Source organism: Dermacentor silvarum, chromosome 6 (genome assembly GCF_013339745.2).
Source record: "Dermacentor silvarum isolate Dsil-2018 chromosome 6, BIME_Dsil_1.4, whole genome shotgun sequence".
Classification (NCBI taxonomy): domain Eukaryota; kingdom Metazoa; phylum Arthropoda; class Arachnida; order Ixodida; family Ixodidae; genus Dermacentor; species Dermacentor silvarum.
In genome coordinates this window covers 102098496-102126195 of record NC_051159.1, presented here as the reverse complement: position 1 = coordinate 102126195, position 27700 = coordinate 102098496, and the positions used below count along the sequence as shown (strand labels likewise).

General features: G+C 47.5%; 1 protein-coding gene across 1 annotated transcript; it reads right to left on the bottom strand.

Annotated features, from left to right (window-relative positions):
• LOC119456802 (uncharacterized) lies at positions 1-22093 on the bottom strand. The gene is made up of 6 exons (XM_049669084.1): positions 22003-22093; positions 19785-20143; positions 12824-13047; positions 8348-8628; positions 2959-3231; positions 1-590 (listed from the first exon to the last, which is right to left on the bottom strand). The coding sequence occupies exons 1-6, from the start codon at positions 22053-22055 to the stop codon at positions 236-238; spliced, it is 1545 nt and encodes a 514-aa protein (XP_049525041.1). The 5' UTR covers positions 22056-22093; the 3' UTR covers positions 1-235.
• Between the last annotated feature and the right edge of the window lie 5607 nt (positions 22094-27700).

The window sequence follows — 27700 nt, the reverse complement described above, 5'->3', positions numbered from 1 at the left end:
GAAAGTGAATAAAACAGTTGTTAGGTTGCGCTTCGTCTTGCGTGTGTTGTGTTTTCTTACACTGCGTCCCGTTACAGCTATGCAGCGCAACTGCGCATCCACGATCAAGAACCAACTGACCGCTGATTTTTGTAGAACGCGAATCTTATTTCAAGCGAACGAATAAATAGCTGCACTGTGAACAGGGACACATGTCCCCAGTGTCACAATATCGTGTACGAGTAGCGGACGCTATTCATACCCGCTTCTCGAGTTCAGTCAGCGTTCGGTCTTCCGTCTCGGGCATGATGGCAACCAGGACACCGCACAGCATCACCAGTGCCACGGCGACCATGATGGACATGTGCCCTTTGCGCGCGAACGCCACGAACGCTTGGCCGTAGTGGAGCACGATGAAAGCGAGGAACCAGCGCACGGCCCACACCACAGGGGCGCCAACGTAGTGCAAATATCCGGCACCCGGGAGCAGCTCGGCGGTAAGCAGCGGAGGCAGGTGGCAGAGGCCGACCGAGTAGCTCAGCACCAGGAGGTTCATTGAGTACACGGCCATCCAACTGGTTTGGAATTGCACTCCCCGCAGTGACCATTGGCTGCGTGTATCGAAAATGGGTCTGAACCATGTATTCTTCAAACAATAATCTCCGGTCATATATTTTCTAATAATTCTTGCGGCACTCTCTTGTCTTCGCTTTGGTTTTTCGTGCTGTGAACACGTGACATCATTCCAGCACTTTTGACCATAGTGTTTCTAAGAGATAATGTTTATATTAAAAAAAAAAGGAGATGGGAGAGGGGCAAGGCTAGTGTAAAATTTTATTGGCAGTGGAATTTCAATTAGCTTGAAAGAATGGGTAGTGGATATCTCGAATTCCTCCTTGGCTCGTTACTTCGACGTACGGATTACTTTCAACGTATTCTCCTCTGTGAAAAAATTCGCACTCATAACGCCGCGTAAAGTGGGAAGCTCCATGAAATTGAAAAGTGGATGGTGTTAGTTCGAAACGTCTATAGTACTCTTTTTTTGCTTGTGTGGTTGGTGAATTCGCAGTGACATCAACAAAAGGCAGTGCCACCGCATGATTGCGAGAATTTGGCCATGAAACTGCATAAATTCAAAACACTTGCCTAAGGTGACCTATTTATAAGTTACGCTTACCTGGTGCGACGGTTAGGCACGATATCTGACAAGCGCCTGCTATAAACGAGTCACGCCTTGCTTCGTATGTCTACAACTCTGAATCGAGTTGAACACACTTGTTGCACAGGTATGCACTACCAAGATGGGTAGGCTGGAGTATTGGGTAGTCAGCATGTGTAATCACGTGACTACCTAGGTCGGGATTCAGAGTTGTAGCCATACGACACATGGCGTGACACAGCGGTCGTCACCATTTGCTGCCACAAGCTGTGTGTGCTGTGCATGAGCTGCAGTTCATCGCATATGTTTCTATAGTCGGCCGTTGGTTTAGCTGCGATAAACTCACAGTGCGGTCACAAGTCTGCAATGTAAGTTAGTAAGCGTCAGCTGTGGTGTGAGCTAGGCGTTGCCGCTGCTGATGTCGAGCTCGCCGACTCGCTTGTGGGTACAGAAGTTCTGCTTCCTCCATGACATTTCAGTATGAAGGATTTTTTTTATCGTGTTGTCGTATAAACTACTACGCTCCACTAGAGTGCTCGCCTGCTTTCTAAGCATGCACTGGCGCATCCGCATGTGCACAGCAGTGCGCCGATCGAGGTCAGTGGTGCTCCCGAGACCGTGATCTTAAACACCATCTGGTTCAAACACGATGCGGCGGCAAACGCACACGTCACCACCGAATCGAGTAGGGAAAAGCGAGGCGCCACACGATACTGCGCGAAAGTTCCACGACACTGCGCGCGTTATCAGTGGGTTTCGCCGCCCGTGAAGTGTAAAGTCCCTATATAAGAAGAGAACCGCCATCCTTTGATCAAAGCCGCTTCGCTCTCTCGTGTATCTCCGATTGGACGATGATAGCGCGCGCTTTCACTTCTTATATATTTTTTTTTCGCCTCAGAGGCATGTTGAAAGTCACTCTGCGCAGCCGCAGTCTCCGGTGGCGGCGGCGGCACGCGCCCGGCCTGATAGCTTCAACGTGGACTTTCTAGGGCCGCCACCGTCGACTTGCTTGCGCAAGAAAAAAATAAAGAAAAAAAAAAAAAACGAGCGCTTTAGGAGAGGAGACGGCGGAGGAAAGAGTAGACGTCGGTACTTTTAATATATATGCACTTTAGTGAAGTGCGGAGGGCAACGCCATCTGGTTGTGTTACAGGGAACGGAGCGTTGCGTTACGTCTCCGAACATTCCTCTCTCATTGGTGGAAGAATCGTCTGGCGCCTCTCTCGCCTCTCTTGCTGCAGATGGCGCGAACGGCGAGAAACTGAGCAACGATCTAAGAACGGCTCACGCTTTAAAATGTATCAGCGTATAATTCATGCCTAGTGAACTGCCCGCTCGAACACAACTGCAAGCAATAGTTTGAAAAGACGACGAGGAACCACAGCAGCTGTCTGTAGCTAATGAGAAGATATTGGTGACAGAACGACCAGTGGCGATTTGGCTAATGACTCTATAGGGCATTATACTTAAGCCGAAGCCACTGCTTCTCTGCCAACGCACAGACAGGACAACGCAAACCGATTTCCTGGTCCATAAGTACTGTGTCGCAGCGGGAGCCGGTCTATCCTCCCACATTCTATCAAATTAATCTGGTAATGTAAATCAGTGCAAAAAACAACAACCACAATGTCCATACAAGGACATGTTGACAGGATCGACACATTCACGTCCTGTCAACATGTCCTTGTTTGGGTACGATTTTTTTTAGTTCAGGTAGTTTTGCTAACAGATCTGTACCTATTAGCCCGCAGAAATGTTTCTACCAATTAGGCTGCATGGCGCTCACTACATAGCCCCGCTGCTCGCCTGTCGGTACGCACCGGAATGTCAAATGATCGAAGGGCTGCAAGCCAGCGAAGCAGATGGCAATCAGTGCCGTGGAAACGCACAACAGGTGTCGGCGTCCCGTGATGCGCGTCAGGGAGGCGAACACGACGACGAAAACGGCCTGCATGCTCGTCATGACCAAGGTAGCCACCGGCACCGCTAACTCATCCACCACGCTCGCCATGGTCTGCATCCCGCGACACAGGAAAAGCTGCGTGAACGAAGCCCCCTGCAGCAGGTGCAGCGCCAGGCACGTGGATAGACGCCTGCGAGAGCACGGGAGCGGGTGTTGGACGTCTTCGGTCTTGTGTACGCGTCCAGGCGTCTTATCCCCCCGCCCCCGTAGTCTAGAATGCTGCTCCACTCAGTTTTACATGCCAACTCGATGAGAATGGCGATTCTGGCGATGATGATGATTCATTGCCGTTCCCTTCGAAACGGAAAGTCACCTAGCCCGCTCGGGATTCTTCGGTAATTTATACGTGCTGACGCCTCTAGCATTTTGTCTACATATCCTTAATATTTTCTCTCTTAATCAAAATCTATTTACCTACCCTGTATAATTATGTAAATACCCTTTGTAGCATGCCTGTAACACATCCGATCTTATCAATGACTTCCCTGCTTTTGTTCCACCTATGACTGTAACGGATCCGGTCCGGCCTATCAATCTGCTCCCTACTTTTTTTTCACCTATACTCTAACTCCTATTGTTTATCTCGACAGCCTAACCATTTCATACTTCCACCCGCTTTAAACCCTAGCTCTCCTAGAAGGGAGAAGTCACCTACGTGTCTAGAGTTTGTCGATGACAGCGTTACCTACAGGTACCGAAAGAAGCGGTCACTGCTCTTTACTGACACTCCGGGGCAATTCTTGAGAAGCATTAGCATCATTTTCAGTCGCGGGGGGAAGGTGGAGGATTGTTTGCCGAAAACCGGCGTTATCATACTAGAGGAGCGCAATCAAGACGACGACTACACGAGAAGTCATGAACAAAGACACGGCTATTCTTTTGTTCTCGTCATGCATGTGTTGGTGTTCCAAAATGTCACAGTAACAAGCCCTAGTGCGTTGATTTGGTTGTCAGCATGCAAGACATTATTCAGATCGAGAAACCTCAAAACTTCTTACCAACTGGCCTAAATAGCTTCTTCCGTACGACAGGACCCGCTCATGGCGTTGAATAAGTTCAAACGGCAGACTGGTGAGTCTTTCTTTCGGGAGACTTATCGCAAGACATATATTATTAATAAAGTTTTAAAAGGTACGTCAAATAAAAGCATGCACATCTATGCAATGCAGGTACTACAACACTGACTTCGCCGATTAGTTGCATATCCAGCTGTTATAGTCCTCTAGAACATTAGGCGTTTTCGTACCCTGACCATTGTGTGTCTGATATCCCGAGCCACAAGGCATAGCCAAAGCAGCTCAATCATTAAAGAGCGACACTAGTCGTAATCATTTTATGGACGTCCGGAACATTAGTTCTAGATTGCCCTATTTCAGCATCTTTTGCTTAATACACCGATACCCACCGCGGTGGCTCAGTCAGCTAAGGCATTGCGCTGCTGAGCACGAGATCGCGGGATCGAATCCCGGCCGCGGCGGCCGCATTTCGATGGAGACGAAATGCAAAACGCCCGTTTGCTTGCGTTGTAGTGCACGTTAAAGAACCCCAGGTGGTCAAAATTAATCCGGAGCCCTCCACTACGGCGTGCCTCAGAATCAGAACTGGTTTTTTCACGTCAAACCCCCAAAAGAAGAAAAGAAGTTAATACACCGAGTCTCAGGGCACGGCACAGTGGGTCAGTCATGAGGGGCTACACTATTTATAACAGATTTATACACTTCTGCAACATGACACATGAGACTAGAACATGAGGCCTGGCTAAGTATCTTGTGCCTGATGTTCCGAGTTCGAGGGCAGAGTCTCAACATGCTAATCACGAAAGAGCTACACGGGTCAGAACCTTTTTCTGGACCGCTAGACATCTGTTGGCTACAGGGTCAATCAAAATGGTCTAAATCTTAGCTTTGCTTGCTTCGTACCCAACATTTAAACCGAGGGATTTACTGGTGATAACTAGGAAAACAAAACCAGTCTTCACTACCCCCTAAGCATAATCTAACGTGGGTTCCGACGTTCAGCATGATACCCTGAAAGTGCTGCTGCAGAAGTTTAAAGCCAAGATGCCATTGTTTCAAGTGCACAGCTGCGGCCCCCACAGAAAGGTGTGCGTTCAGCCGGCCACAAAGATTCACGGTACACGGAATTAGCAAAAAGAAAAAAATGAGAAAGAAAAGAAAGAAAGACTGAATTCCCACGAAGCTGGGGCAACAAAGCTTTGAATTCAAAGTTCCAGTCCGTAGTAGTCGACACGTTTACATAGTCAGCTGTTAAGCCTACAAGCATCATGCCTTAAAAGAGCAGACATTCATATTTGTCGTCGAACCCGTGTCCCGTATATTTTTCTGGCTGACTGTACGGATTTAGTGAATGCTTTGGGACTGGATGAGTGTGCAATGGCGGCCCAGTGTTGGTTCGAGACCAATATTTCCGCTTTTTTTTTACAGTGGCTAGCATTCTTTCGATTTGTCCGTTAGTATCTAATCTCTTTCACAAGGTGGTACAAGTTCCTTGCGCCACTAGGTATATGTTGGCTGCCATCTTGACTGGTAGAAAACGTGGGTAGCTGGATATGTGCCCGAATGAACATCCTGTAGCTGACTGCTGTTTGGCTGTAGTGGACAAGTTGGATGACTGCGTATGTTCCACTGGGTGTTCCACCGGGTATATACTCCAAAAGACAACTTCGGTCCGGCGTATGGGATATTTGTATGAGCCTATTCTTGGCTAATCCCCCAGAATGGATGTGCCAAGGCGACACAAGGGGTATGCAGCCTTAAATATAATAAAGTGATAGCGCCCCATCTACAACAGACACCTCCGCGTCGAGCGTGCATGGTCACTTGATGAATAGCCGCTAAAACGAAGTTGCAGCCGCGATACTAGGGATCGTGGGGGTAATGCGGACTTTTAATTGGTGTGCAGTGATTACGACAAGATATATTATATTGTCTCGTGGTATCATTTGGCAGTGTGGTTGGCAGCGAGATTGTCATTTCCTGTGTCTGCTGGTGGGCCCATAATATTTGGTCATTCACGGATGCCATGGGGATAAAACATGGGAATTTAATAATCATCATAACTTAGAAAAAAATTCATCCCCAATTACACACCCATCAGAAGAAAGATTGCTAATCACATTAACGTCGCCAATCATCTTCAAAGGATAGACACGCCACCAATTTTTTTATTGCGAAGGACACTGCAAGCGCATTTCTGCCGTGATGTTCCGTATAAAGTCCAAACACGATAACATCGTCGCCGCGCGCCGTACGCTGTATGTGCGAGTGAAAGCTTGCGAGGGTCAGCCGACGATCGTGGCTCAATCTCGTGCGCGCGCGCGAGAGAGAGAAACAACTTTATTTTCGTGCGCGCGAGGGAGCAAGCCGGGGGGGAAGCACACCATCATCTGTCATGCGCGAGGCATGGGGGGTCCCTGAGAAGCTTGTCGCCGTCCTCGAATTTCGTCGTCGGCTACGTCAAAAATGCCTGCGCAGTTTTCTCGCACTTGGTTCTTACTTCCGGCGCTTTATACGAAACTTCGCTGCGCTGGCGTCCCCACTCCATCAACCCCTCGCAAGTAACGCAGCTTTCATTGGGGCTGACGAATGTGAACGTGATTTCCTCGCTTTGAAACATGCCTTGACGTCGGAGCCGGTGCTGTGTGACTTCGATCCGAGCACGCTCACCATCCTTCAGACTGACGCTAGCAGTCATGGTCTCAGTGCCGTTCTCCTTCAACGTGATAACACCTCCCGTGAACGAGTAATTGCTTACTCTAACCGCTGTAGAGAAGAATTACACCATAACCAAGCAGGAGTGCCTAGCTCTTGTTTGCAGAGCAAAAATTTCGCCCATATCTCCCCGGCCGACATTTTACAGCCCTTACTGACCATAACGCACTGTACTGGCTTTCATCGCTACATAACTTATCGGGTCGCCTTAATTTGTCGCCAGGTGCTTCCCTTACAGTAGTACAATTTCGATGTCACCTATAGGTCTCTGACAAGAAGCATCAGGATGCCGATGCTCTATCTCGCTACCCTCTGCCGAACCATGACGACTCACCATCGCCTCTTCGTACTCGCGTACATCCCAAGTCCACTTCATCGGCTTTACCCATCGCAACACTCGATTGGCTAAAACGCGACATCCCATCTGTCCTTGTGTCGCACCAACGTGTCGACCCATCATCATCATCATCATCATCATCATCATCGTCATCATCATCATCATCATCATCATCATCATCATACATTTTTATGTCCACTGCAGGATGAAGGCCTCTCCCTGCGATCTCCAATTACCCCTGTCTTGCGCTAGCGTATTCCAACTTGCGCCTGCGAATTTCCTAACCTCATCATCCCACCTGACTTTCTGCCGTCCTCGACTGCGCTTCCCTTCTCTTGGTATCCATTCTGTAACCCTAATGGTCCACCGGTTATCCCTCCTACGCACTACATGGCCTGCCCAGCTCCATTTATTGCGCTTAATGTCAACTAGAGTATCGGCTATCCCCGTTTGTTCTCTGATCCACACCGCTCTCTTCCCGTCTCTTAAAGTTAGTCCTAAGATTTTTCGTTCCATCGCTCTTTGTGCGGTCCTTAAGTTGTTCTCGAGCTTCTTTGTTAACCTCCAAGTTTCTGCCCCATATGTTAGCACCGGTAGAATGCAATGATTGTACGACAGTGGTAAGCTCCCAGTCAGGATTTGGCAATGCCTGCCGTATGCACTCCCACCCAATTTTATTCTTCTGTAAATTTCTTTCTCGTGATCAGGGTCCCCTGTGAGTAATGCCCAGCTTTTCTCGAACGCATATTCTCGAACCACCGGAGGACAACACCCTCCCCAACCCCCGGTGCCTTGCGTGAGACGGAAGACGGCGCGCTTCATCCCTGCTTTCCTCCCTTGCGCGCGCTTTCAAGACAGGGCCCGCGCAGCCGCGCCATACGCAGCAGCCGCCGGAGTAGAATGCCCACCCCCTCTCTCCCTTCCCCCGGTACCTTGCGCGTGACAGAAGACGGCGCCCTTCCTGCCGGCTTTCCTCCCTTTGGCAGGCGAGATTCGGTACCATAGCCGGCTCACCTGCGAACGCTTTGAATCGCACGTAAGCATACGGCACCCGACGACGATGTTATCACCCTTGGAATTATATGGGACAACACAGCGATGGCAGAAATGCGCCTGGAGTGTCCATGCAATAAAATTACTGTTCGAACAACTCTAGTTTTCAGAATGCATATACTAGCCTGGCTAACGCGCGGTGCTGCAGGCTAGCCTTTGTGGCCACGCCTTCGTGAGCAAGGCTGCCGCGTCTGAGCTCCGGCGGCCGGACCATGCCGTAGAGGCGAGCGGCAGCGGTGTCGGCCTCGAGCTGGTGTCCCCGGGCGAGCAGCCAGCGCGGGCACTCGATCAGGCACCTCTCGACGCTCAACACAGACAGGGACGCCGTGGCCCACAGCGTGGCCTGCAGTCGCCACGGCAAGCCGTCCAGCGCGTACGTCGCCGCGATGCCGAAACAGGTAGCCGCCTGGCGTGCAAAGAAGTGTAAACAATTATTTATCTGCCGCGCTGGTTAGCGGCTATGACGTTGCGCTGCTACACGTGAGGGCGCGGGTTTGATTCACGGCCACGGCTGCCACATATAAACTGGGGCAAAAAATACATGAAGGCTCGTGTACCCTGCATTGGGGTGCACGTTCAAGAACCCGAGGTGGCCAAAATTATTCCTCAGTACCCGATAATCAGATCGTGAATCTGGCGCGTAAAACCTGAGAATTGATTATAAAAATATTTGTCGCAAAAGTCATACCCCCTTCAGTCACTAATCGTGACTGAATGTTCTTGAGGACTGAGAATATACCTGTATAGCTTTCTGGAAACATGGGCGCAGGAAGTGACGATAAACATGCGGAATGAGTATTTAAGACACACCAGGCAAGTCGTCATCACTACAAAAATATTGATTACGGATCTGGATCTTTTAAGAAGATGCGTTACATATCAAAAATGATTAAAATATTGGTGACAAGTAGATGCCCTGTATGTTATTAAGTAGAAGGCTTTCTCACGCAAGAAAGAGCAGTAATTAACAGCAGTGTTACAAAGCAACACGTCGAAATTCTAGTCAATCCCCTGGTAGTGCATCGTTCATAATTCTATATTGCTTTCCATCCCTCTCCGTACGAATGACATGGTTTTTGGCTAGCATGGGCTTTTAAAGTAGCAGAATCATTTACATTTAGCGCTACGTTAAACGTTGTTTTCTTAGCGTGACTAGTTCGAGCACTCAAATGTAAGTTACGTCTCAATATAGAAGCATCATGACAGAAAGAGTTGTAGGAATTTCTTTTGGTCCAAAAGCTTGGATTTAGCTTTAATGGATGCTGTACACTGTAGTCCCCTGATTAATCTCCATTTTAATCCCAAACACGATTCCACACGAAACAAAATTCAAAATACTTGTTCCCATTTATTTTTACCCGAGAGGAGTGCTCTTGTCGACGAGATACGTAGGAAATAAAAATAGAGTGCCAATTAACCAGGATGGTAATGGTTTAGTAATCGGTTTGCTGAACTATCCGCTGCTAAAAACTTCCTGCAGAGTATGAAAAAGCTATTATGGGCTTCCTCGGGTGAAAGTTCACGAACGTACACAGTTAGTGTGAAAGGAAAAACTAGATTTATCTTAAAATGAGCCCGAACATGACATTTTCGACTTGTCCTTTTTTTCTTCTTCTTTGAATGAAAGTTTAAGCTCTAAAGCTTAGAAAATATATTGTCAATTATCGGAGCATGGAGATGTGCAAGGCGTTCTAAATTTAAAGAGCTGGTAGTAAACAGCTGTTATTGTTAGCAAGAGAGTCCCGCCGACAACTATTTAAGCTTTGGAGCTCCTGCGTTACTGCTTTTCTGGTGTAAATATTGTTACGTAAAACGACACAAGGCGGGACTATTTACACTGTATTTACAGTATGGGAGAGACACAGTAGCCAAGATGGTGGACAGCCACCAGCACCAGAGAGAACCGTCTTCTTCATAGTCTGCCGCAGGCTGAATGTCTCTCTCGTAGCATTACCCCCGGCGGAGGAAGCGCCGTCTCGGCGCACTTCACACATTGTCGTTAGGAGGAGGGCGGTATAGGCTTTCAGTCTGCTGACGTGAACTATGTCACTGGGAGCGATCGCAGGCAGGTAAAGTCGGAGAGACGGGAACAATCGCGTAGGTGACGTCAGTGACCTGGCGGACGATTCGGTAAGGACCCGTGTATCGAGATAACAACTTTTGGGATAAGCCAACACGACGGAATGGACACCACAGGAGAACTAAGGCATCGGGTGAGAAGCGAACGTCGTGATGCCGGCTGTCATAGAGGCGCTTCTGGGTAAGGTCCCTCTATGTTCCAATACAGGGACCTTACTTCTGGGTTGCTTGCGAGGCCAACAGTGTAGAGCGGGCGATCTGACGCGCGTGATCGGCACGAGCGATGGCATCACGTGCATATTCGCTAGGCGACGCGGCAGCAGCTGGTAGTAGGGTGTCCATTGGTAACGTCGGTTCACGGCCAAGGAGCATATAAAAGGGTGAATAACTGGCGGTATCGTGACGCGTTGAATTGTACGCGAAGGTCACGTAAGGTAACGCCAGGTCCCAGTCACGGTGGTCAGATGAAACATACATTGAGAGCATGTCCGTGAGGGTGCGATTTAGTCGCTCGGTGAGGCCATTTGTTTGGGATGGTAGGCAGTCGTCAACTTGTGCTGCGTTGAGGAGGAGCGCTACAGATCGTCGATTACTCGTGATAAAAATGCGCGGCCTCGATCTGTGAGCAATTGGCTAGGGGCGCCATGGTGCAGAATAACATCGTGGAGCAAGAAATACGCAACGTCAGTAGCAGTGCTGGTGGGGAGCGCTCGAGTGATTGCATACCTGGTCGCATAATCGATAGCAACGGCGACCCTACTTGTTGCCGGATCGTGACTCAGGAAAAGGACCGAGAAGGTCCAACCCAACACGGAAGAATGGTTCGGTCGGGATGGAGAGCGGCTGAAGCAGTCCAGCCGAGGCTGAGCAGTCCAGCTCCGTGATCGAAACAGGGAACTACCCCGCACCTCCACCAAAATGATGTTACGTAAAACGACACAAGGCGGGACTATTTACACTGTGTTTACAGTATGGGAGAGAAACAGTAGCCAAGATGGTGGACAGCCGCCAGCACCAGAGAGAACCGTCTTCTTCGTCATCTGCCCCAGGCTGAATGTCTCTCTCGTAGCAATATTATCGAAAATCAATACTTTACTGGCACGGCACGCGGAACCGACGCGGAGACATGTTGTTTGTGCACAAACCATTTGAGTTCATTCTGAAATGCACTGCATTACAGTACAGTGATGCTGCAATTGTTTAGTCTATCATAACGCCTAATTAAACGTTCCTTTCGGCCGCCAATAAATGCAGCACGTGCATTTACTCATCTCTTGACGTTGTGGAGCAGTGTAATCCTACTTTATTCAGTGAACTAGCCCCAAGCTGATACTGTCAAGAACTGCTGCATTACAGGAATCAGTGATGCGTTGCCACCCACCCTTATTTAGTTCTGGTGACACAGGATGAAGGCCTCTCTGAGCGATCGCCAATTACACCTGTCTTCCGCCCACGTCATATAAAGTTCCATCAGACCACACCTCAGCCATCTTCTAATGCGTCTGCCCTTTACTTCAAGAAATAGCAGACCTAAATAAAAGTGTTCCTCCCTACTCGACTCGTGTACAAAGCTACGACGCGTGTACCTTCCAAAGCTATTAAATAATATGACAATAAATGACATTGATCTAACTTCGTGCGCGGATTTCAAGATGCGCAATTTCTTTTTGTCTTGAGAATTGTAGTGTGCCTCATCTGTACATTTGAATCTGTGCTTTCCTTGAAATGTTTTGTTATTTATTTCCTTCCGATCTACGACGTGTTCTTTCTTTTTTCTTTATGATGAAAGCGTTTTAACTTACATGATTGTTATGTTTAAGCAAATTTGTATTTTTGCGCTTAGGTGCCTCATTTATTTACTCGGTTTGTAGAGTTCATTAGCAATTGCTTTCCCAATGTGTAATTATAGGGTGCACGTCTGTGCAACAAAATATTGATGCCTTCAATTATTATTGCGACTAGCAGTCTTAGGGTACCTGATCCCCTTTCCTGCGGCTATCTATCTATCTATCTATCTATCTATCTATCTATCTATCTATCTATCTATCTATCTATCTATCTATCTATCTATCTATCTATCTATCTATCTATCTATCTATCTATCTATCTATCTATCTATCTATCTATCTATCTATCTATCTATCTATCTATCTATCTATCTATCTATCTATCTATCTATAATCGTTTTGCAACAAACTTGGGTTACTGGATAGTGCACGCTCTAATGGGTTGAGCATGGGCTGCTGTGCTGACGGAACCGGCTTCGAAAGCAACCGCCGGACCAACTAGGGTCACTGGGCAAGTGGCAATGCGTATGCACCGCTCTTCCCTGACCCTCTTTGATGCTAACTTGGGTCACTGGCTGAACGCCACTGGGTATGGGACCACTCTTCAATGAACCTCTTTGACGCCAACTAATTGATAATATATGGTATACCACAAGTGCAGCATTCTAATCTAGCTTGATATAATTCTTTTGTAAATCTTTGATGGACGTAACCGTCAAGGACTTTCGTTCGCACCTCGGTGAGTCCTGTGTAGAAGGCCCGTTTCTTGACAGGTGCCACCTCGGCCACGTACAGGCTGACGCCGATGGTGATGAGGCCGAGCCACAGACCGCACGATAGCCTCGCTAGGAATAGCACGACCAGGTTGAAGGATGCTGCCAGCACGATCCACGAGACGGACAGCCCCATGGCGCATGCCAGTATCGTCTTCCGGCTTCCCAGGATCCACAGCGGAAATCCTGCATAACAAAGGCCGAGGGGGAATGAGGGAAACCAAGAAGGCTGGATTTATTCAATTGAATTCAATTCAATTTCATTTCAGGAAAGCGAAGATTTCTTTGCGAACACTATACGACTTACCCTAAAAAAATAACAAAATCCGGGGTTTTTAATATGCCAAAACAACTATATCATTACGAGGCACGCCGTAGTGGAGCCCTCCGGATGAATTTGGACCTCCTGGGGTTCTTGACGTGCACCCGAGGCGCAGTAAACACACGAGTTTTTTCGCATTTTTGCACCGTTTTTTTTTTTTTTTTGCACCGAAACGCGGCTGCCGCGGGCGGGATTTGATCGCACGCCCTCGGGCTTAGCAGCGCAACGTCATATCCCCTAAGCCATCACGGCCGGTACGGGACTTCGCTGACCTTGGCTGCTGGGGGCTGCTGCTGTCTTCCCGGATAGTTCACACTTAAATAAATTTGAACTAAATGGCTGATTGTGGGATCAAACCACAGCAGCGCGATGCTCTGACCACAATGTCTCAATCATACGTGTACTTCTATTGCGCCAATTCCAACTAGCTCTTTGAATTGATCGCTGCGTGTGTCACAGAGAGTTTGCTACTAGAGGCGCTGCGATCGGTCAGCCACCATGGGAATGACGGGTAGTACAGGGATTTGCCTGATCTTTGTGCATGGGGCTTCAGGCGTTCTTGCGGCTTCGTTTATTGCGGCTTATCTGAGCCTAAATAGGCCTAAATTTCAAATCCGTTTATACTTTTTTTAATGCAGATGCTAATAAGACTCTGCAAGCACGCATAATTGCTGATAATTACAGCGGTTCCGTTTGTCCATGCGTCCATGCACGTGTACAATGGTTTCAATATGCACAATGCACAATGGTTTCAGTCCGTGACGCGGGCAGTCCGAGGTGCAGCCGTCGACCTCGGAGACGTTCGAGCGAGGCTCCTGGACTGGCTACAGCATCACACGGCATGGCCGGGCACTCCAGAGAGGATCCCCCTTCATCGGCAGACCAGCGTGTTCAATGATCCCCGGAACGCCACGTCGGCATTTGAGAAAGGAGCTGGACGGAAGCGGCGGCCTAGCACGTCGTTAGGCCTAACCCGTCAGGCGCCTCTGCCACGTCAACAACAGCGACCGGGTTAAACAGGCTTCGGAGACGAACGAGTTGACGGAATGACTTCAAGGCAGCAATGATTGTGCGACGGTCGGCGAAAACAGCGACAGTGAGAAAGGCCCATCGAGATTAGCGCCGGGAATCCATGTTTTCATGTTTGTAGCATAGAAACATCCAGATTCCATGTTTGTAGCGTCGCAGTCATAGGCTAAGGTTGCCTGAATTTCGTGTGAGAAACGGCCAGAACTAACGTAGGTGAAATTAAGGGCATATATGTTTAGTGAATATTAAGTTGTACAATTGTTGGTAGTTTTTCCTTCAGTGTGTGTTAGTTTGAGTGAGTTTTATTTTGAATTCTGAGTTTGTTGGAAATTAAAACCTGCTTGCTGTGTTGACATGCGTCGTCCAACCTCATCTCTTTTAACAGACACACGCCCCTGAGATCAGTGACAGAACGCGACAGCCAGAAGGACGTAGTTTAGGCAAATCCATATAATACCCATAATTCCCGTGCTGACTGAATTGCCCTGTTTGCAGCTCCCGTATATACACTAGCGCCACATTTCCCTCTAGTGATTGTTGTATGAAACTCTATGGCGTGTCACATTGCGTAGCACGGGCGCGTGAGAGCGCATGTGCGCGCGACAGTTTACGCCAAATACGCTGGAATAAAAGGGGGAAAGTTAGTTCTGACTTGGCAGCACAAAAGTCCCTAATTAGCCAGGTCAGGCAGGCGGCAGAGGCCAGTGGGGCCCTGGACTGAGAGGCTCCGACCACCGCTCCTTAAAATGTTTTCCACTCAAATAAATGTCTCTCTCTCTCTCTCCATATATATATATATATATATATATATATATATATATATATATATATACCATTTCAATAATAGCTCCACGAAAGGTTCACACTGATCAGGGAATTGTTTTAGATCTGCATATTTTTTGTAATACAGGGATGAAGCAGCCGCACAAAAGCTACTGTACTGACCAGCTTGATGGAGGCGGCCGCCTCTTTCTCTTGCAGCAATCGACGCCGTTTACATAACCCTCATGAGAATTTCTGTAGATTGTATTGCAAGTCGCGATCAATCCCATTGTAATGCACATTGCACAAAATAAAATGCATGCGGAACTGTATGGAAGTGGTTGAATCATGTTATTGCCATCGGCAATCGAGAAAATTGACATTAATTTTGAACAGACCATGTGTCGTCAAAGACGACGATGAGCACCCGTGAAGTACGTTTCGAATACTATGAGATAAGAAAATCGCAGGTTGCAGCATGAACTCATCCAATTGTGCGTCTTGGTATCTCTGTTAATGCAATGGAAAGTGGGTTTTTAATGTAACAAATACGCGTACATTCCGCCATGTACTACTATGTACTACATGGCAATGTTGCTTTCAGCCTATGACTCTGGCACTTAACTTAAAAAAAAAGATTGCTTTTCAAGTTCGTAATACCACAGCGTGTAATAAGAATCGACTTGAAAGATTATTCTGTCCATGAGCTGCCTTTGGGCTTCATTAGGATTGAACAGGCTTCCCACAGGCACCTAATAAATGCACAACACACAAAAAAAATCGCACCCTTGAGATGTTTTGTGTACATAACTGGCACATTTACACCCCTAAAAAGGGTGTTTGAGTGAACTAATACACCCATATGAAAGGGTGATTTGTGTTCTGCCGGAATGCACATTACGTTCTTTTTTTTTTTTTTTTACAGAGATAAGTTTTGTTCTATCACTCCCCTAGTTTTCAGACGTCCGTCGAAGTAATTTGCTTTCCGAGACGTTTATAATGTCACGAGCGGCGATCCTGTGGTCGGTGCTTGGACGACGACGACGGCGTTGCTTTCTGGTGTGCACGCGCTCTGCTGAACCATTGCTGTAGCGTTTTGCGCCTTACCTTGTAAATATATCCATTGTATATATAATATCCCCGTAACATATTTGGTGGAGGTGCGTGGTAAGCTCGCTACAACACCGAGAACTGGATCTTCGCAGCGGATCGCGCGTTGCTGCCACCACAATGACCGACCAAGCGAACCAGTGTGAGCAAGACCCATCACCGGTCATTCTCTTGAACCCTCGTGATCCCGGGACATTCAACGGCACAAGCGCCGTGGACGTCGATGAATGGCTGGCAATGTATGAGCGCGTCAGCCGCACTAACAAGTGGGACCCGACGATAACGCTTGCGAGTGTCATCTTCTATTTGCGGGGCACTGTAAGACTCTAGTTCGAGATGCATGAGGCAGATATGACAAGTTGGGACGTCTGTAAGAAGAAATTACGCGATCTATTTGGGAGACCTATCGGACGACAACTAGCGGAAAAGCAGGAACTCGCAATTCGTGCTCAGACGTCCACACAGCCGTACATCTCATATATTCAGGACGTGCTGTCTCTGTGCCACAAGGTCGACAAGACATGCCTGAAGCGGACAAAGTGGGACACGTACTGAAAGCATAGCCGATGACGCATTCAATCTGCTACTGTGTAAGAACTGCTCTACAGTGGAGTCGGTCATCGCTGGATGTCGACGTTTTGAGCAGGCCAAAAGTCAACGTATCCCTCACCGCTTCGACCGACTTCCTAATACGGCTGCCACGTCCTCCTGCGATGTTTAGCCACGCTTCGGCAAGCGCAAGCTCCAGAAAACGTCTACCAGTATCGTCCGTCGAGAACTCGAGGCCATGGCACCCGTTACACCTCATGACGGCATGGAAAGCAACAACCTGGCTACAATTTCGCTAATTCAGGCCGTTCTTCGCCACGAGGTGGCGAATATGGGCATTTTACCCGCCTTTGATAACGGTAATGCTGCTACCCACCCGGTCGCCCCTGTCGTCGCTGCTACAAGACCGAACACGACCTTCAGGACACGTTATCGAAATCTAGCCGATTGGCGCACACCTGATGACCGGCCTTTGATGACCTATGATGAGGATGATAACCTATTAAATCATGATGACCTATGAAATCGCTCCGCTAAATCCTAAGTCAGCCTCTGCAACAAACGCGAGTGACATAGTCCATGTCTTGCGGAGTAAACCGTACCACTCTCGGCCCGGGCCCTTATTGCACCGAGACGGTGCTTCTGCCGCCGGCGGGTAAAGTCACGAGCGGCGATCCTGTGGGCGGTGCTTGGACGACGACGACGGCGTGGCTTTCTGGTGTGCACGCGCTCTCCTGAACCATTGCTGTAGCGTTCTGCGCCTTACCTTGTAAATATATTCATTGTATATATAATCTCCCCGTAACAATATATAAAAAAAGTCGCAGGCCTGCGCGGCACACGCAGCACAGTCACAGCGTAAGCTGGTGGAGCAGCTCAAAAGTAGCTCCAATTTGGGCACCATGCACAACAGGGTCTTCGCGGCAGTCTGTTCACCTCGTTTTGACGAGAACGATCTGAACTGTCCGCCCGGCGTCGACGGCGAGCTGCGGCTTGTAATGCTCTCTGCACAGCAGTCTGCTGAGCCCGATCAAGCCTTCCAACTGCAACTTACATGTCGGGCGCGCCGCGTTTGCAGGCACCTTACCTAGATGGCGCCACAACACTGGTGGATGGAGGCTCGGGTCGTTTGCCCCTGGTTGCTTGCCTTATAGGGCGTTTTCCGCCGCCCGATAGGAAGCGCTTGCTTGGTTCACTGGTAGAGTATCTGGCTCCCACTCAGCGGGCGCGGGCTCGATCCCGGCGGAAAACGCGCACTTTTTTCGCATTTCCGGCAATAGCGGTTACGGCCCGACGCCGGCTGCCGCCGCCGGCGGCATCATCGCGAACCAACACTGCTATTGGAATGAGCCCATAACAGCTTACGCTGTAATAAAGAGGATGGAAAAAGACATGTAGCAGCTCGCCTAAATTCCAACGATGGCACGAGACGTTGCCACCCGGAAGTAGCACCTCTCGGCCACTCCAGCAACGCTACCGCCGATACTGCAGCGGCTTAAGAGCGCGGTGGTGCCTCTAGTTGCTCTGATAGCCCTCTCTCCACTTCACCACCAGGGATGCCACATACATGATGTAGCAGGATGACATCTGTAGCCTACTGTGACTCTATGATTTGCTCGAGCATTGAATTGGGGCAAACCACGTGGAAAAAGAGCTCGTATGGCTTTTTATTTGCTTGAAATGTTCAAGCGCCAGAACACCCTTAAATTCTGCACAGTGTATGTTTCGCACATACCAACCTTTTACCACCCTGAACTTAAATAACCTCATGGCCCGTATTGCAATTTACAAATTCTAGCTGTGAAGTTTACAAGACGTATCCACTTGGAACTAATTCTTAGCATGACACCAGTTTCGAGACATTCATTCCCGAATAGTTCGGAGAAATGCATTGACGTTCCAGTTACTTTTAACAAACCACGTTTTGTTAAGAAAGTACTGAAACGCCAGTGCATTTCTCTGTAAAGTTCAGGAATTATATCTCGAAACTGGTGCCATCCTGAGAATTCGTTCCAAGTGGACCCGCTTTGTGAAGTCTACGGCTAGAATTCGGAAATTGCAATTTGGGCCATAAGGTAATTAGTGAAAACTTAATTAGTGAATATTTGTTAATTAGTATATCAACCATTTCAATTTCTTGCGCAAGTAATGTCCACCTCTTCGAGTAGACCAGCTCATGAACTAGAATTGTGCAGTCAGTCACAGGCAACCAGTAAACATTTTTGAAAGTGTTCGCTGAAACACCCTGCATATTCCGCTATTAATAACCAAACGACGCCAGCAGGCAAGTAACTGGAAGCCGAGTTACTAGGTCACCAAGTAACTGGAAGCCGTGTAAAGCATAACAAAAATTAAGTGTGTTGTTTAAATGAAATGCAGAAATAACAATGAAACAGGAAATGAGAGTGGCAGAAAAGATATTATGAGCTGAGGGAGCCAAACCGACAACTTCCGTATGACGGGCGCCTGAGGCATTTTACCAGTTATGCTACGGTGGTGGTACTTCCTCCGTCCAGTTTCTCGTGTATTTGCTTATGTGCAGTAGGTCAAGCCCTAGGAGTGTTAGCCAGTCAAGGGCGTCTACCCAGAGCTGTTTAGTCGTGTTTCGTCTGAACTCAACGGTCATCCAGAGAACTGTTTAGGCATGACAATTCTCCCATACATAAACGGTTATCTTTCGCAATTACTTGTACGTGTCTATAATTTACGGGTTGGTGCTGGTTGCCTTCCCTCGAGCATTGCACTGATGTGTGATTGCGCCTTCCTTCTTTTCTGCCGCTGACCTTTGAGTTGATAGTGGGCATTTTTGTTGTCCTCTTCGTTCCTATTTGTGTGCGGGTAACCCGTGAATTTGACAGCGATACCATTGAAAGCGTTAATTAATGCAATTTTCGTGTCGTCTGTCGCAGCAATCCTCATTTTTATTTGCCAGAAAAAGTCGGCAAACATACTACATTAAATAGTCCCCTTTAACACTTCGGTCTCACGTCTAAATGTGAGGGTGTCAGTCATGGGACAACCAAATACCCTTTATACACTCGTAAAAGTGTAAATGTTTAGTGTGCTTAGCCCGCCGGCCCTTCAGTAAAACAATTACAATGTCGTCTTCGTCGACCTGCCGCTTTTGTCTTATTCACGGGCTTCATCTCACCCGAGAAGAGGGCGCCTCCGGCGGCGCCCAACATGAGGGAGTCGGCGATCAAGTGGTTTCCGGGCTCGCTGTTTGCCAGGTTGTACCAGGACTCGCGCTCGATGGAAGGCATGGCGACCGACGCGAAGCCCAGCGTCGTGCCGGCAACGCACGAGCCCAGGCAGGCGGCAAGCATGGCGCTCACGTGAACGCCATGCATCAGGCTGCTGTCGACGTCGGTGGCCGGAGAGCCGCCCTTGGCCGGCGGCTTCAGGTTGCGCAGTGCCTCCATGGCCGGGTTGCTCGCATTCTCGGTGTGCTCGGAGACCGGGCCGAGCGTGGACCCTCCCGACACCGACGATCGCAACTCGGTCGGAGACCTGCGGGAGTTGCAGCGCCACTCGCGTTACTTAAGGGTGAATTAAAGGTGAATTAAAGGTGTACTTAAAGCCACGAATTGCTGTGCACTGTACAAAAAAAAGTGCAAATTAATATTGTTTTGTTCTAAGGTTCTACAGATTCTATTGGAAGAAAGCAACGACGGTAGAAATCTTTGTGCACTTTCTAGTGAGTCCATGTAACTACAGAGTAAATAAATTTCAGTATAGTACACAGTAAGTATGTCGAATATCTTTTTCTGAAACGATTTGAATCACCGGCGCGAACCTCATGTATAAGTTAAATATTCTCTGGAGGCATCAAGAGGAACGAAAAACTACTGCGTCACCCTTTCTGACAGCACATTCCGAATCGATGCCTGTCAAATATGGTAGTGCGTTTAGTAAAGTGATCATCTGTAGCAATACTTCGTAGTCTGAAGTGAACTGTAGTAACATTGGGTCAATTGACCCGCACATCAGTTTTCGTGGGTTTTTTTTTCGCTGCCACTACAGAACAGAATTGGCAAAATTATTTCACGTCCACGTATGTGGACACTATTCGCGAAATGTGAGCCCGAAAATGGTTAAGTGAAACGTGAGATTGTGTTAAGGTGGTTGATTATTTCGGCAAGGATGCAATAAAACATTTTACAAGCGAAATATTTGAAATCCGAAGTGCTGCTGATTTAATTACACGCACCGATCGCGGTGCCGTTGACGTCCAGTGGTGTGGAAAGTTGGGCGAGTTGGTGACTAATCATCATGCCGTGTGGGTGATGCAGCGCACTGACGAGGACAAAGCGGAGTGTCGGGTTTTCTTGTGTTCTCGCCACTTTGTCCTGGTCAGAGAGCTGCTTCACCCACGAGGTATGATGACGTCAGCGAATGTACCGAAGTTCATATAGAATTTGCGGATACCCGCAGTGGTGTTGTAGTGACTATAGAGTTGCGCTGCCAAGCCCGAGGGCGAAGAATCGAAACCCGGCCGTGGCGGCCGTATTTCAATGGGTTGCGAAATGCAAAAAAAACGACCCTGTACTGTGCACTGGGTGCACGTTAATGAATCCCATGCAGTGTTAAAAATTATTCCGGAGTCTCCCACTACGGCGTGTCTCATAATCATATCGTGGTCCCGCGACGTAAAACACCATAATTAAATTTATTTTTGGGACATTTCGATGGGGCTGACGTTACGAAGATGGGTTGACACTGCCATCGGTTTCATTGCAGACTAAGCTCGTTGTTTAAACTTTTTTTAAATAGAATAAAGCTCGTAGTTTTTCCGAGCGTGAAAGAAGCCCGCGAATACACGTAAAATGCCGTGAGCGGCCAGTCGCGCGGCAGTCTTACGCGTATTCGCGAGCTTCATTCACGCTCAGAAAAACACTTTTATGTAGCACTTATTGAGCACCAGAAAGCTGTATCGGTAGTTTCTCATGTTGCTCGACCATTTTCTCATTCACACTTTTCATCTACTTATAACATTTGAGAAGTTCATTTATTAATTTGACTAATTATCTAATTAGGCGGAATGCAAAAAAATACTCTGAGTAACTCCAAGCGACGGCAAACAGCATTACCTTGGTTCTGTTCAGCTACGTGGCATTCGCATATTTTTAAATCTTGCAGCATGATAGTTGGGACACCCTGTATACTACAGAGTGTAGCGCGCTGGTATCATGATTAGGCCCCCAAGTTCACCTCTTTAATTGCACTGTCTCCATTATTGGCCCAGCTTTGATTAATCTGTCTGCGCACTCGACACAGTTTGCTCAGCCAGACAGCCGTCCAAGAAAACTGAGAGGAAGATCCACAGAAAGCATCGCTTTAAAATGGAAAGAACAGAGCTACTTGCGTACGCGTTAGATTTCTTCCGAGGCGCCAGGATTACGGTTGAAGTGGCAGACACCATAAGAATCTGTTCCTCGTCTTCTTCTGGCGCGAGACCTCGCTACGGCCTATCGTGCTCTTCAAATCTTCTTTATTGTTGTTGTTCTTGACCTGAGTGGTTGTGGTGCATAATCACAGTGGGGGATTGGCCACAAATCGCGTGGTTGTATTCGGCGTATAAAAACAAGGAATTTAACGATTTGGACGCTGGAGCTTATAAAGCACGATTTCGTGAGAGGGAAAAAAAGAAAAAAAGCTTATAATAATTAAATAAGAAATTAATGAATAAAATAAAGCTATGGTGGGGAGGGGGATGATCAGTCTAGCATGGTAATCGATTAGATTCAATCAGAGAGAGAGAGAGAGAGAAGTTTAATGATACGAAATGCAGAGAGGTCGGCCTGAGGTAAATTCCTCTGGCCAGCTACTCGGCGTTGGGGGAAGGGGAAGAGGGAAATAAAGAGGGAAGAAAGAGGCGCATGATGGGTGACGATGACGGTTCAATCAGATAAATTTGGAGCTTCCTTGACAATCCAAAAAAAAAGATTCAATCAGATAATTTTCGATTGTCAGGCAAGCTCCTGCAAGCACCTCCTGAGACGACTGGGGACGAAATACAAAATAAATCAGAAAAAAATAAAAAAAATAGAACAGTACAAAATTGATGGGTTTCTCTACAGATATGATATCAGAGCATAAGTGTAGTTACAAGCTGAGTTACTGAAGTGTCTGGGATAGTAAGAATTAATTAGCCAAGACGAAATTAAAAATAAATCAGAAAAAATAGAAAAAATAGTAACTCAATAATAGAGGCTCCAGAAGATAGGATCAGAGGCTCCGACAAGTGTAGGCCAATATTCCGAAGCTGGATTTCCATTAGTCTTTTTCTACAGAAAACCGCCTATAAGAAAACAAAGAAATGTTCTTCTTCTTCGCGGTGGCTCAGTTAGCTAAGGCGTTGCGCTGCTGAGCATGAGGACGCGGGATCGAATCCCGGCCGCGGCGGTCGCATTTCGATGGAGGCGAAATGCAAAAACGCCCGCGTGCTTGCGTTGTAGTGCACGTTAAAGAACTCCAGGTGGTCAAAACCAATCCGGAGCCCTCCACTACGGCGTGCCTCATAATCAGAACTGGTTTTGGCACGTAAAACCCCAGAAAGAAGAAGAAAACAAGAAATGGCCTATTGTCTCCACTTCGCCATATAATGAGCCTAATGGGGAGGGGACCAGACCAGACCTGTGTAAGTAGAAGTTTAACCTTAGTGGCACGAGCATCGAGTGACACTCTTGGGCCGTATTCTGAAACGTTCGCCTAGGCGAAATTTCTTTTTTCGCTTTCAGGCGTGCGCCGATTGGCTGTTTTAGCAAAATTGGATGAGCTGATTGGGTGGTTAAGCCCGACGTCATTCAATTTGCTCAACCAGCCAATCAGCGCGCATGCTGATTTCGCCTAGGCGAACGTTTCAGAATACGGCCCCTTGTTTCTTGCGCAGCACTTGCGGTTCGCCTCCTCAGACGACTAGGGATGAAATCCAAAATAAATCAGAAAAAAATAGAAAAATAGTACAGTACAAAATTCACGGGTTTCATTTTAGATATGATATCAGAGCATAAGTTTTGCTACAAGTTGAGTTAATGAAGTGTTTGGAATAACTAGAACTATGTAACTGAGACGAAATTCAAAATAAATAAGAAAAAAAAACTTGTCGCAGTTTCACCTGAAAGGCGAAGCTTCAATTGCGATAGCAAACTTGTAGAGAGCTATACGGAGTAATGATATTAGCTTTATCAGCTGTATAAACTTGGACATGCAGCAACATCGGCAACACGCAGAACTGTTGAAGACGCCATCGGCGTTTTGCCCGCGTTCGCTCAAAATGCGTGCGGCGTTGGTGACTGTTGCCGGAGCCTCTGATATAAATAGGCACTGCGTGCCGCAGCTAAACGTCGCCTCCCTTCCCTCCCCTCCCCCACGGCCTCTCGCTCGTTCGAAAGAAGGCGCGTTTGCTCTACATACATGGTGATTGTGAAGGAGAACAGAGACGCCTACTTTTGCAGCCCTTAAGCGAGCACGGCGCAGAACGCGCGTTTGTTCTCCGCCGTGCGTTCACTCCCCGTGAAAGACGCGCCCCTCGCGCCCTTTCACTCGCACATACAGCGTTCGGCGCGCGGCGACGATTTCTTCTCCAAATGACGTCATACGGAACCTCACGGCGACGGCGACGGCGACGGCGACGCCGACGGCAGAAATCTGCTTTTGAGTGTCCATATAATTGCTATCGCAATAAAACCGAAAGCTTGCACTAGGCCGCGCAAAGCTAAAGACACAGCGAAGCTGGCCGAAATGCCGACAACGCGTTCCAGCAGACCCGCTCCGTGAATGCGTGTCTCTCTCTCGGACTTACAGCCGTCACTACGCGTTGCATAGCGCAGCTTGCAACACCGATACCGCGTTCCAATGCCGACACCGTGTTCCACCGCGTTGCAATGCCGACAACGCGTTCCAGCAGACCCGCCCCGTGATTGCGTCTCTCCCTCTCTCTCGCTCTCATTTTCTTTATATCTCTCCCAAGCATAGCACGCAAAACCCATTCTTCAACTCGCAGAACATTGGCACGAGCGCGTGCGAACGCGCCAGCTGTGGACGAAGACGACGACACTCGAACGCAATCATATGGTTCGCACAAATGCACATTCTGCATGCGTGGCTGTATAGCCTTCAATAAAGAAAAAAAAAGTGGCGGTATAGCCTAGTGGCTACGACGCTCGCCTTGGGACCATGGGTACGCTGGTTCGAATCCCACCTCGGCAAGAAAGGTTATTTTCCTTCACTTCCTTCTTCATTGCTGATGATAGTTTCTTGATACGAACCACAAATTACGGCTAGCTTAAACAGCTTCGCTGCTAAAAATAGGAAAGAATAGTACAGTACAAAATTCACGGGTTTCATTTTAGATATGATATCAGAGCATAAGTTTTCCTACAAGTTGAGTTAATGAAGTGTCTGGATTAACTAGAATTAATTAGCTGAGACGAAATTCAAAATAAATGAGAAAACATAGAAAAAATGGTACAGTACACAATTCATGGGTTTCATTATAGATACAATATCAGTGCATACGTTTAGCTGCAAGTTGAGTTACTGAAGTGTCTGGAATAATTGGAATTCATCAGTATTAATGCCGAGGAGAGAGTGCCACTAAGAGACACCTAAGTCAAAGATTATGGTCGTCTACCGTTTTTCCATCAAGTACCGGGCAGTTGTATATACCGTAATGCACATTATTTTATTTATAATCGGTTTCTTTCAGACTATCATTTATATTTCGCTTATAACGCGACTCGAATTCTGGCCTATCCTCCACAGTCGGTTTGTGCTATTGCTGAAGGAATCATCACCGTCTGCATAATATTACCTTTTCACACTCTGATGATTGATTTGGCACCGATGGAGGTAATCTTAAGTGTTAGCTTAAGAGATCAAAGGATGGCGTCTAGGATAAAATAAAACGTGAAAAGACGAAATTACAAGAAAGTAAAAACCATCATTCACGTATCGACCTGTAGCGCTAAAAAAGGGGGGTTCTGGGCAGCGATTTGGTGACCTTGGTAAAAAAAGAAAACGTCACCAACATTGAAGTCCGTGGCATTCGGTGATGCGCTGGCCATTGTGTTGACTTTTTGACCTGTGTCACCTGTAATGTTACGATTTGTAACGCTACAGTATTAAACCTTCAACCCCTTTGTAAAAGAGCTGGCTCCGATTTCCTACGGAAGAAGATAACATTTTACTTTATATCTCACGGTTTCATGTGCTTTCACAAGGATGTTGCACAACCGTGACCCCATACTGCATAGCGCTCCTTAATTTTAGCCTATAGAAGGTCTAATAAATCGAAAAGGAAAACTGAAGTCGGTCGAACTGGAGCCCCCACGCAACAGCGCTTGACCACGATATAGAAGCTACGTCATACTTTTTCATCTCCTAGTTTACGCGACCACCTTTACGAGGAAGAGAGCTGAGATAATTTTGGGAAATGAAGATTTGCAAATAAAGAGTGACAGTGTTACATTTACAGTCCTTGGCGTATATATGTTTATGTATTTAGTTTTCGCCGAAAATTGCACATATACTAATCGAAAACATTTTTATCGAAGCAGTACAAGTCCGGGTAGCCGCACGAGCCCAAGAGGTCGCCTTGAATACCGACTGTGGGCCATCTGGTTGGGTCGCAGAACAAATCACTCCCAGTGCCGATAATAAAGTTTTATGACTGACTGGATATGCTGTATCGAAATCCTGTAGTCCCTATGTTTCGCAATTTCCCACTTTTGCGTAAAAAAATGCTGTGCTTTTCATCACCCTTATTGTTGCGAATGGGTCACGCAAATACGAGCGACGATATGAGGCTACAATAGAAACGATATGCATATAGTAATGCGCATGAAAATTTCAGTATCGCGTTGCTGTTCGACTGTGTGTTACGTGCATACTGTCGTGCGTGGCGTACGTTTATGTATCCTGCTGTAATTCCTCACCGAGCGGGCTGACCTACTATTCGAGCCAGAGATCGAGGTAAACTTGAGTAGAGGCGGTCATGGTCACACTTTAAAACTTCGCACGTCCATCCAACCTTTAAACTTCAGTACAACGCCACAGGTTATTTGCTTACAACTGCGTTGCTTCTGCGGAGGCACTGCAGATCCTCTGGTTCTTCCATCATTTGGTCTAGCTACTCACTTGTGTGCTATTCAAAAGCGCATTTGGCGATTACTTTTCCTAATGAAAAAAGACGACCCAGGCTCGAGGTGTACCCGAGCCAGCCTGGTGTATAAGAAGGGTGAATGCCCATACCATTTCTTTGTGCTGTTTAGAATGGAGGGCAGTTAGCACGCGGGAGAAAACTTTATCTGCGACTATCTTTTCAGTTTTGGGAAGGTACGATTGGAAGAGGGTCGCAAGCACGAGCACTTCAACACGACAAACATTGAGCAGCGAAAACAGAACGTGAGAACCGAAAATCAAACACCGTGCGCAAACACAGGCTAAGAAAACGTATTTCTTAGCCCGCTATAGGACGGTGAGAAATGCACAATGCGATTCCAGAAATGTAGGCTTGACAGGATGAGTAAGGCGATGCATGGGGTGCTACACACTTTCATGTCCATTCAGAGTAATGAAGAGTCCTGTTTGTAAAACGGTCACGTTAGTTTCGCCAGGCGCTTCGGTTTCTCCTTCCTTTAAATGAGGCCTCATTTACCCTGAATTGAGCACCGTTACGGTTGGACGAAGATTTCCGAAAGCTCGTTCCAACTCGCATCGTAAATACGGTCACTTGCAAAATGCGTTTCAAATATCGAAAAGTTTGAGCTATAGCCATGGTTCGTAAGAAAATTCTAGTTTGTCAGCCGCGCCCGCGCAGATAGAGTGAACAGTTCGGATGCTTGCAATAAATGGGCGAATGCAGCCTATATACGTTGCAGTGGCTATGTCTGAATTTAGAGCTTGTATGTCGAAGCCTGGCAGAGCACTAATTTTTTTTTTGACATGACGAAGGAACAGGTCATGGTTCGAACGCACAGCATGGTCCATAAATGCAAAATATGCGAAAGAAAAAAAAATACAACGGTTTCCTATTCGCAAGGCGCAGTTCATGAAGTGTGGCGA

Coding starts and splice junctions, on each gene's coding strand:
- LOC119456802 (XM_049669084.1), bottom strand. CDS start 22,055: ATGGTGTCTGCCACTTCAACCGTAATCCTGGCGCCTCGGAAGAAATCT. Junction 8,629..12,823: donor TCTACACAGGACTCACCGAG/GTGCGAACGAAA, acceptor TTTGCACGCCAG/GCGGCTACCTGTTTCGGCAT. Junction 3,232..8,347: donor CAGCACCGCGCGTTAGCCAG/GCTAGTATATGC, acceptor GTGCTCTCGCAG/GCGTCTATCCACGTGCCTGG.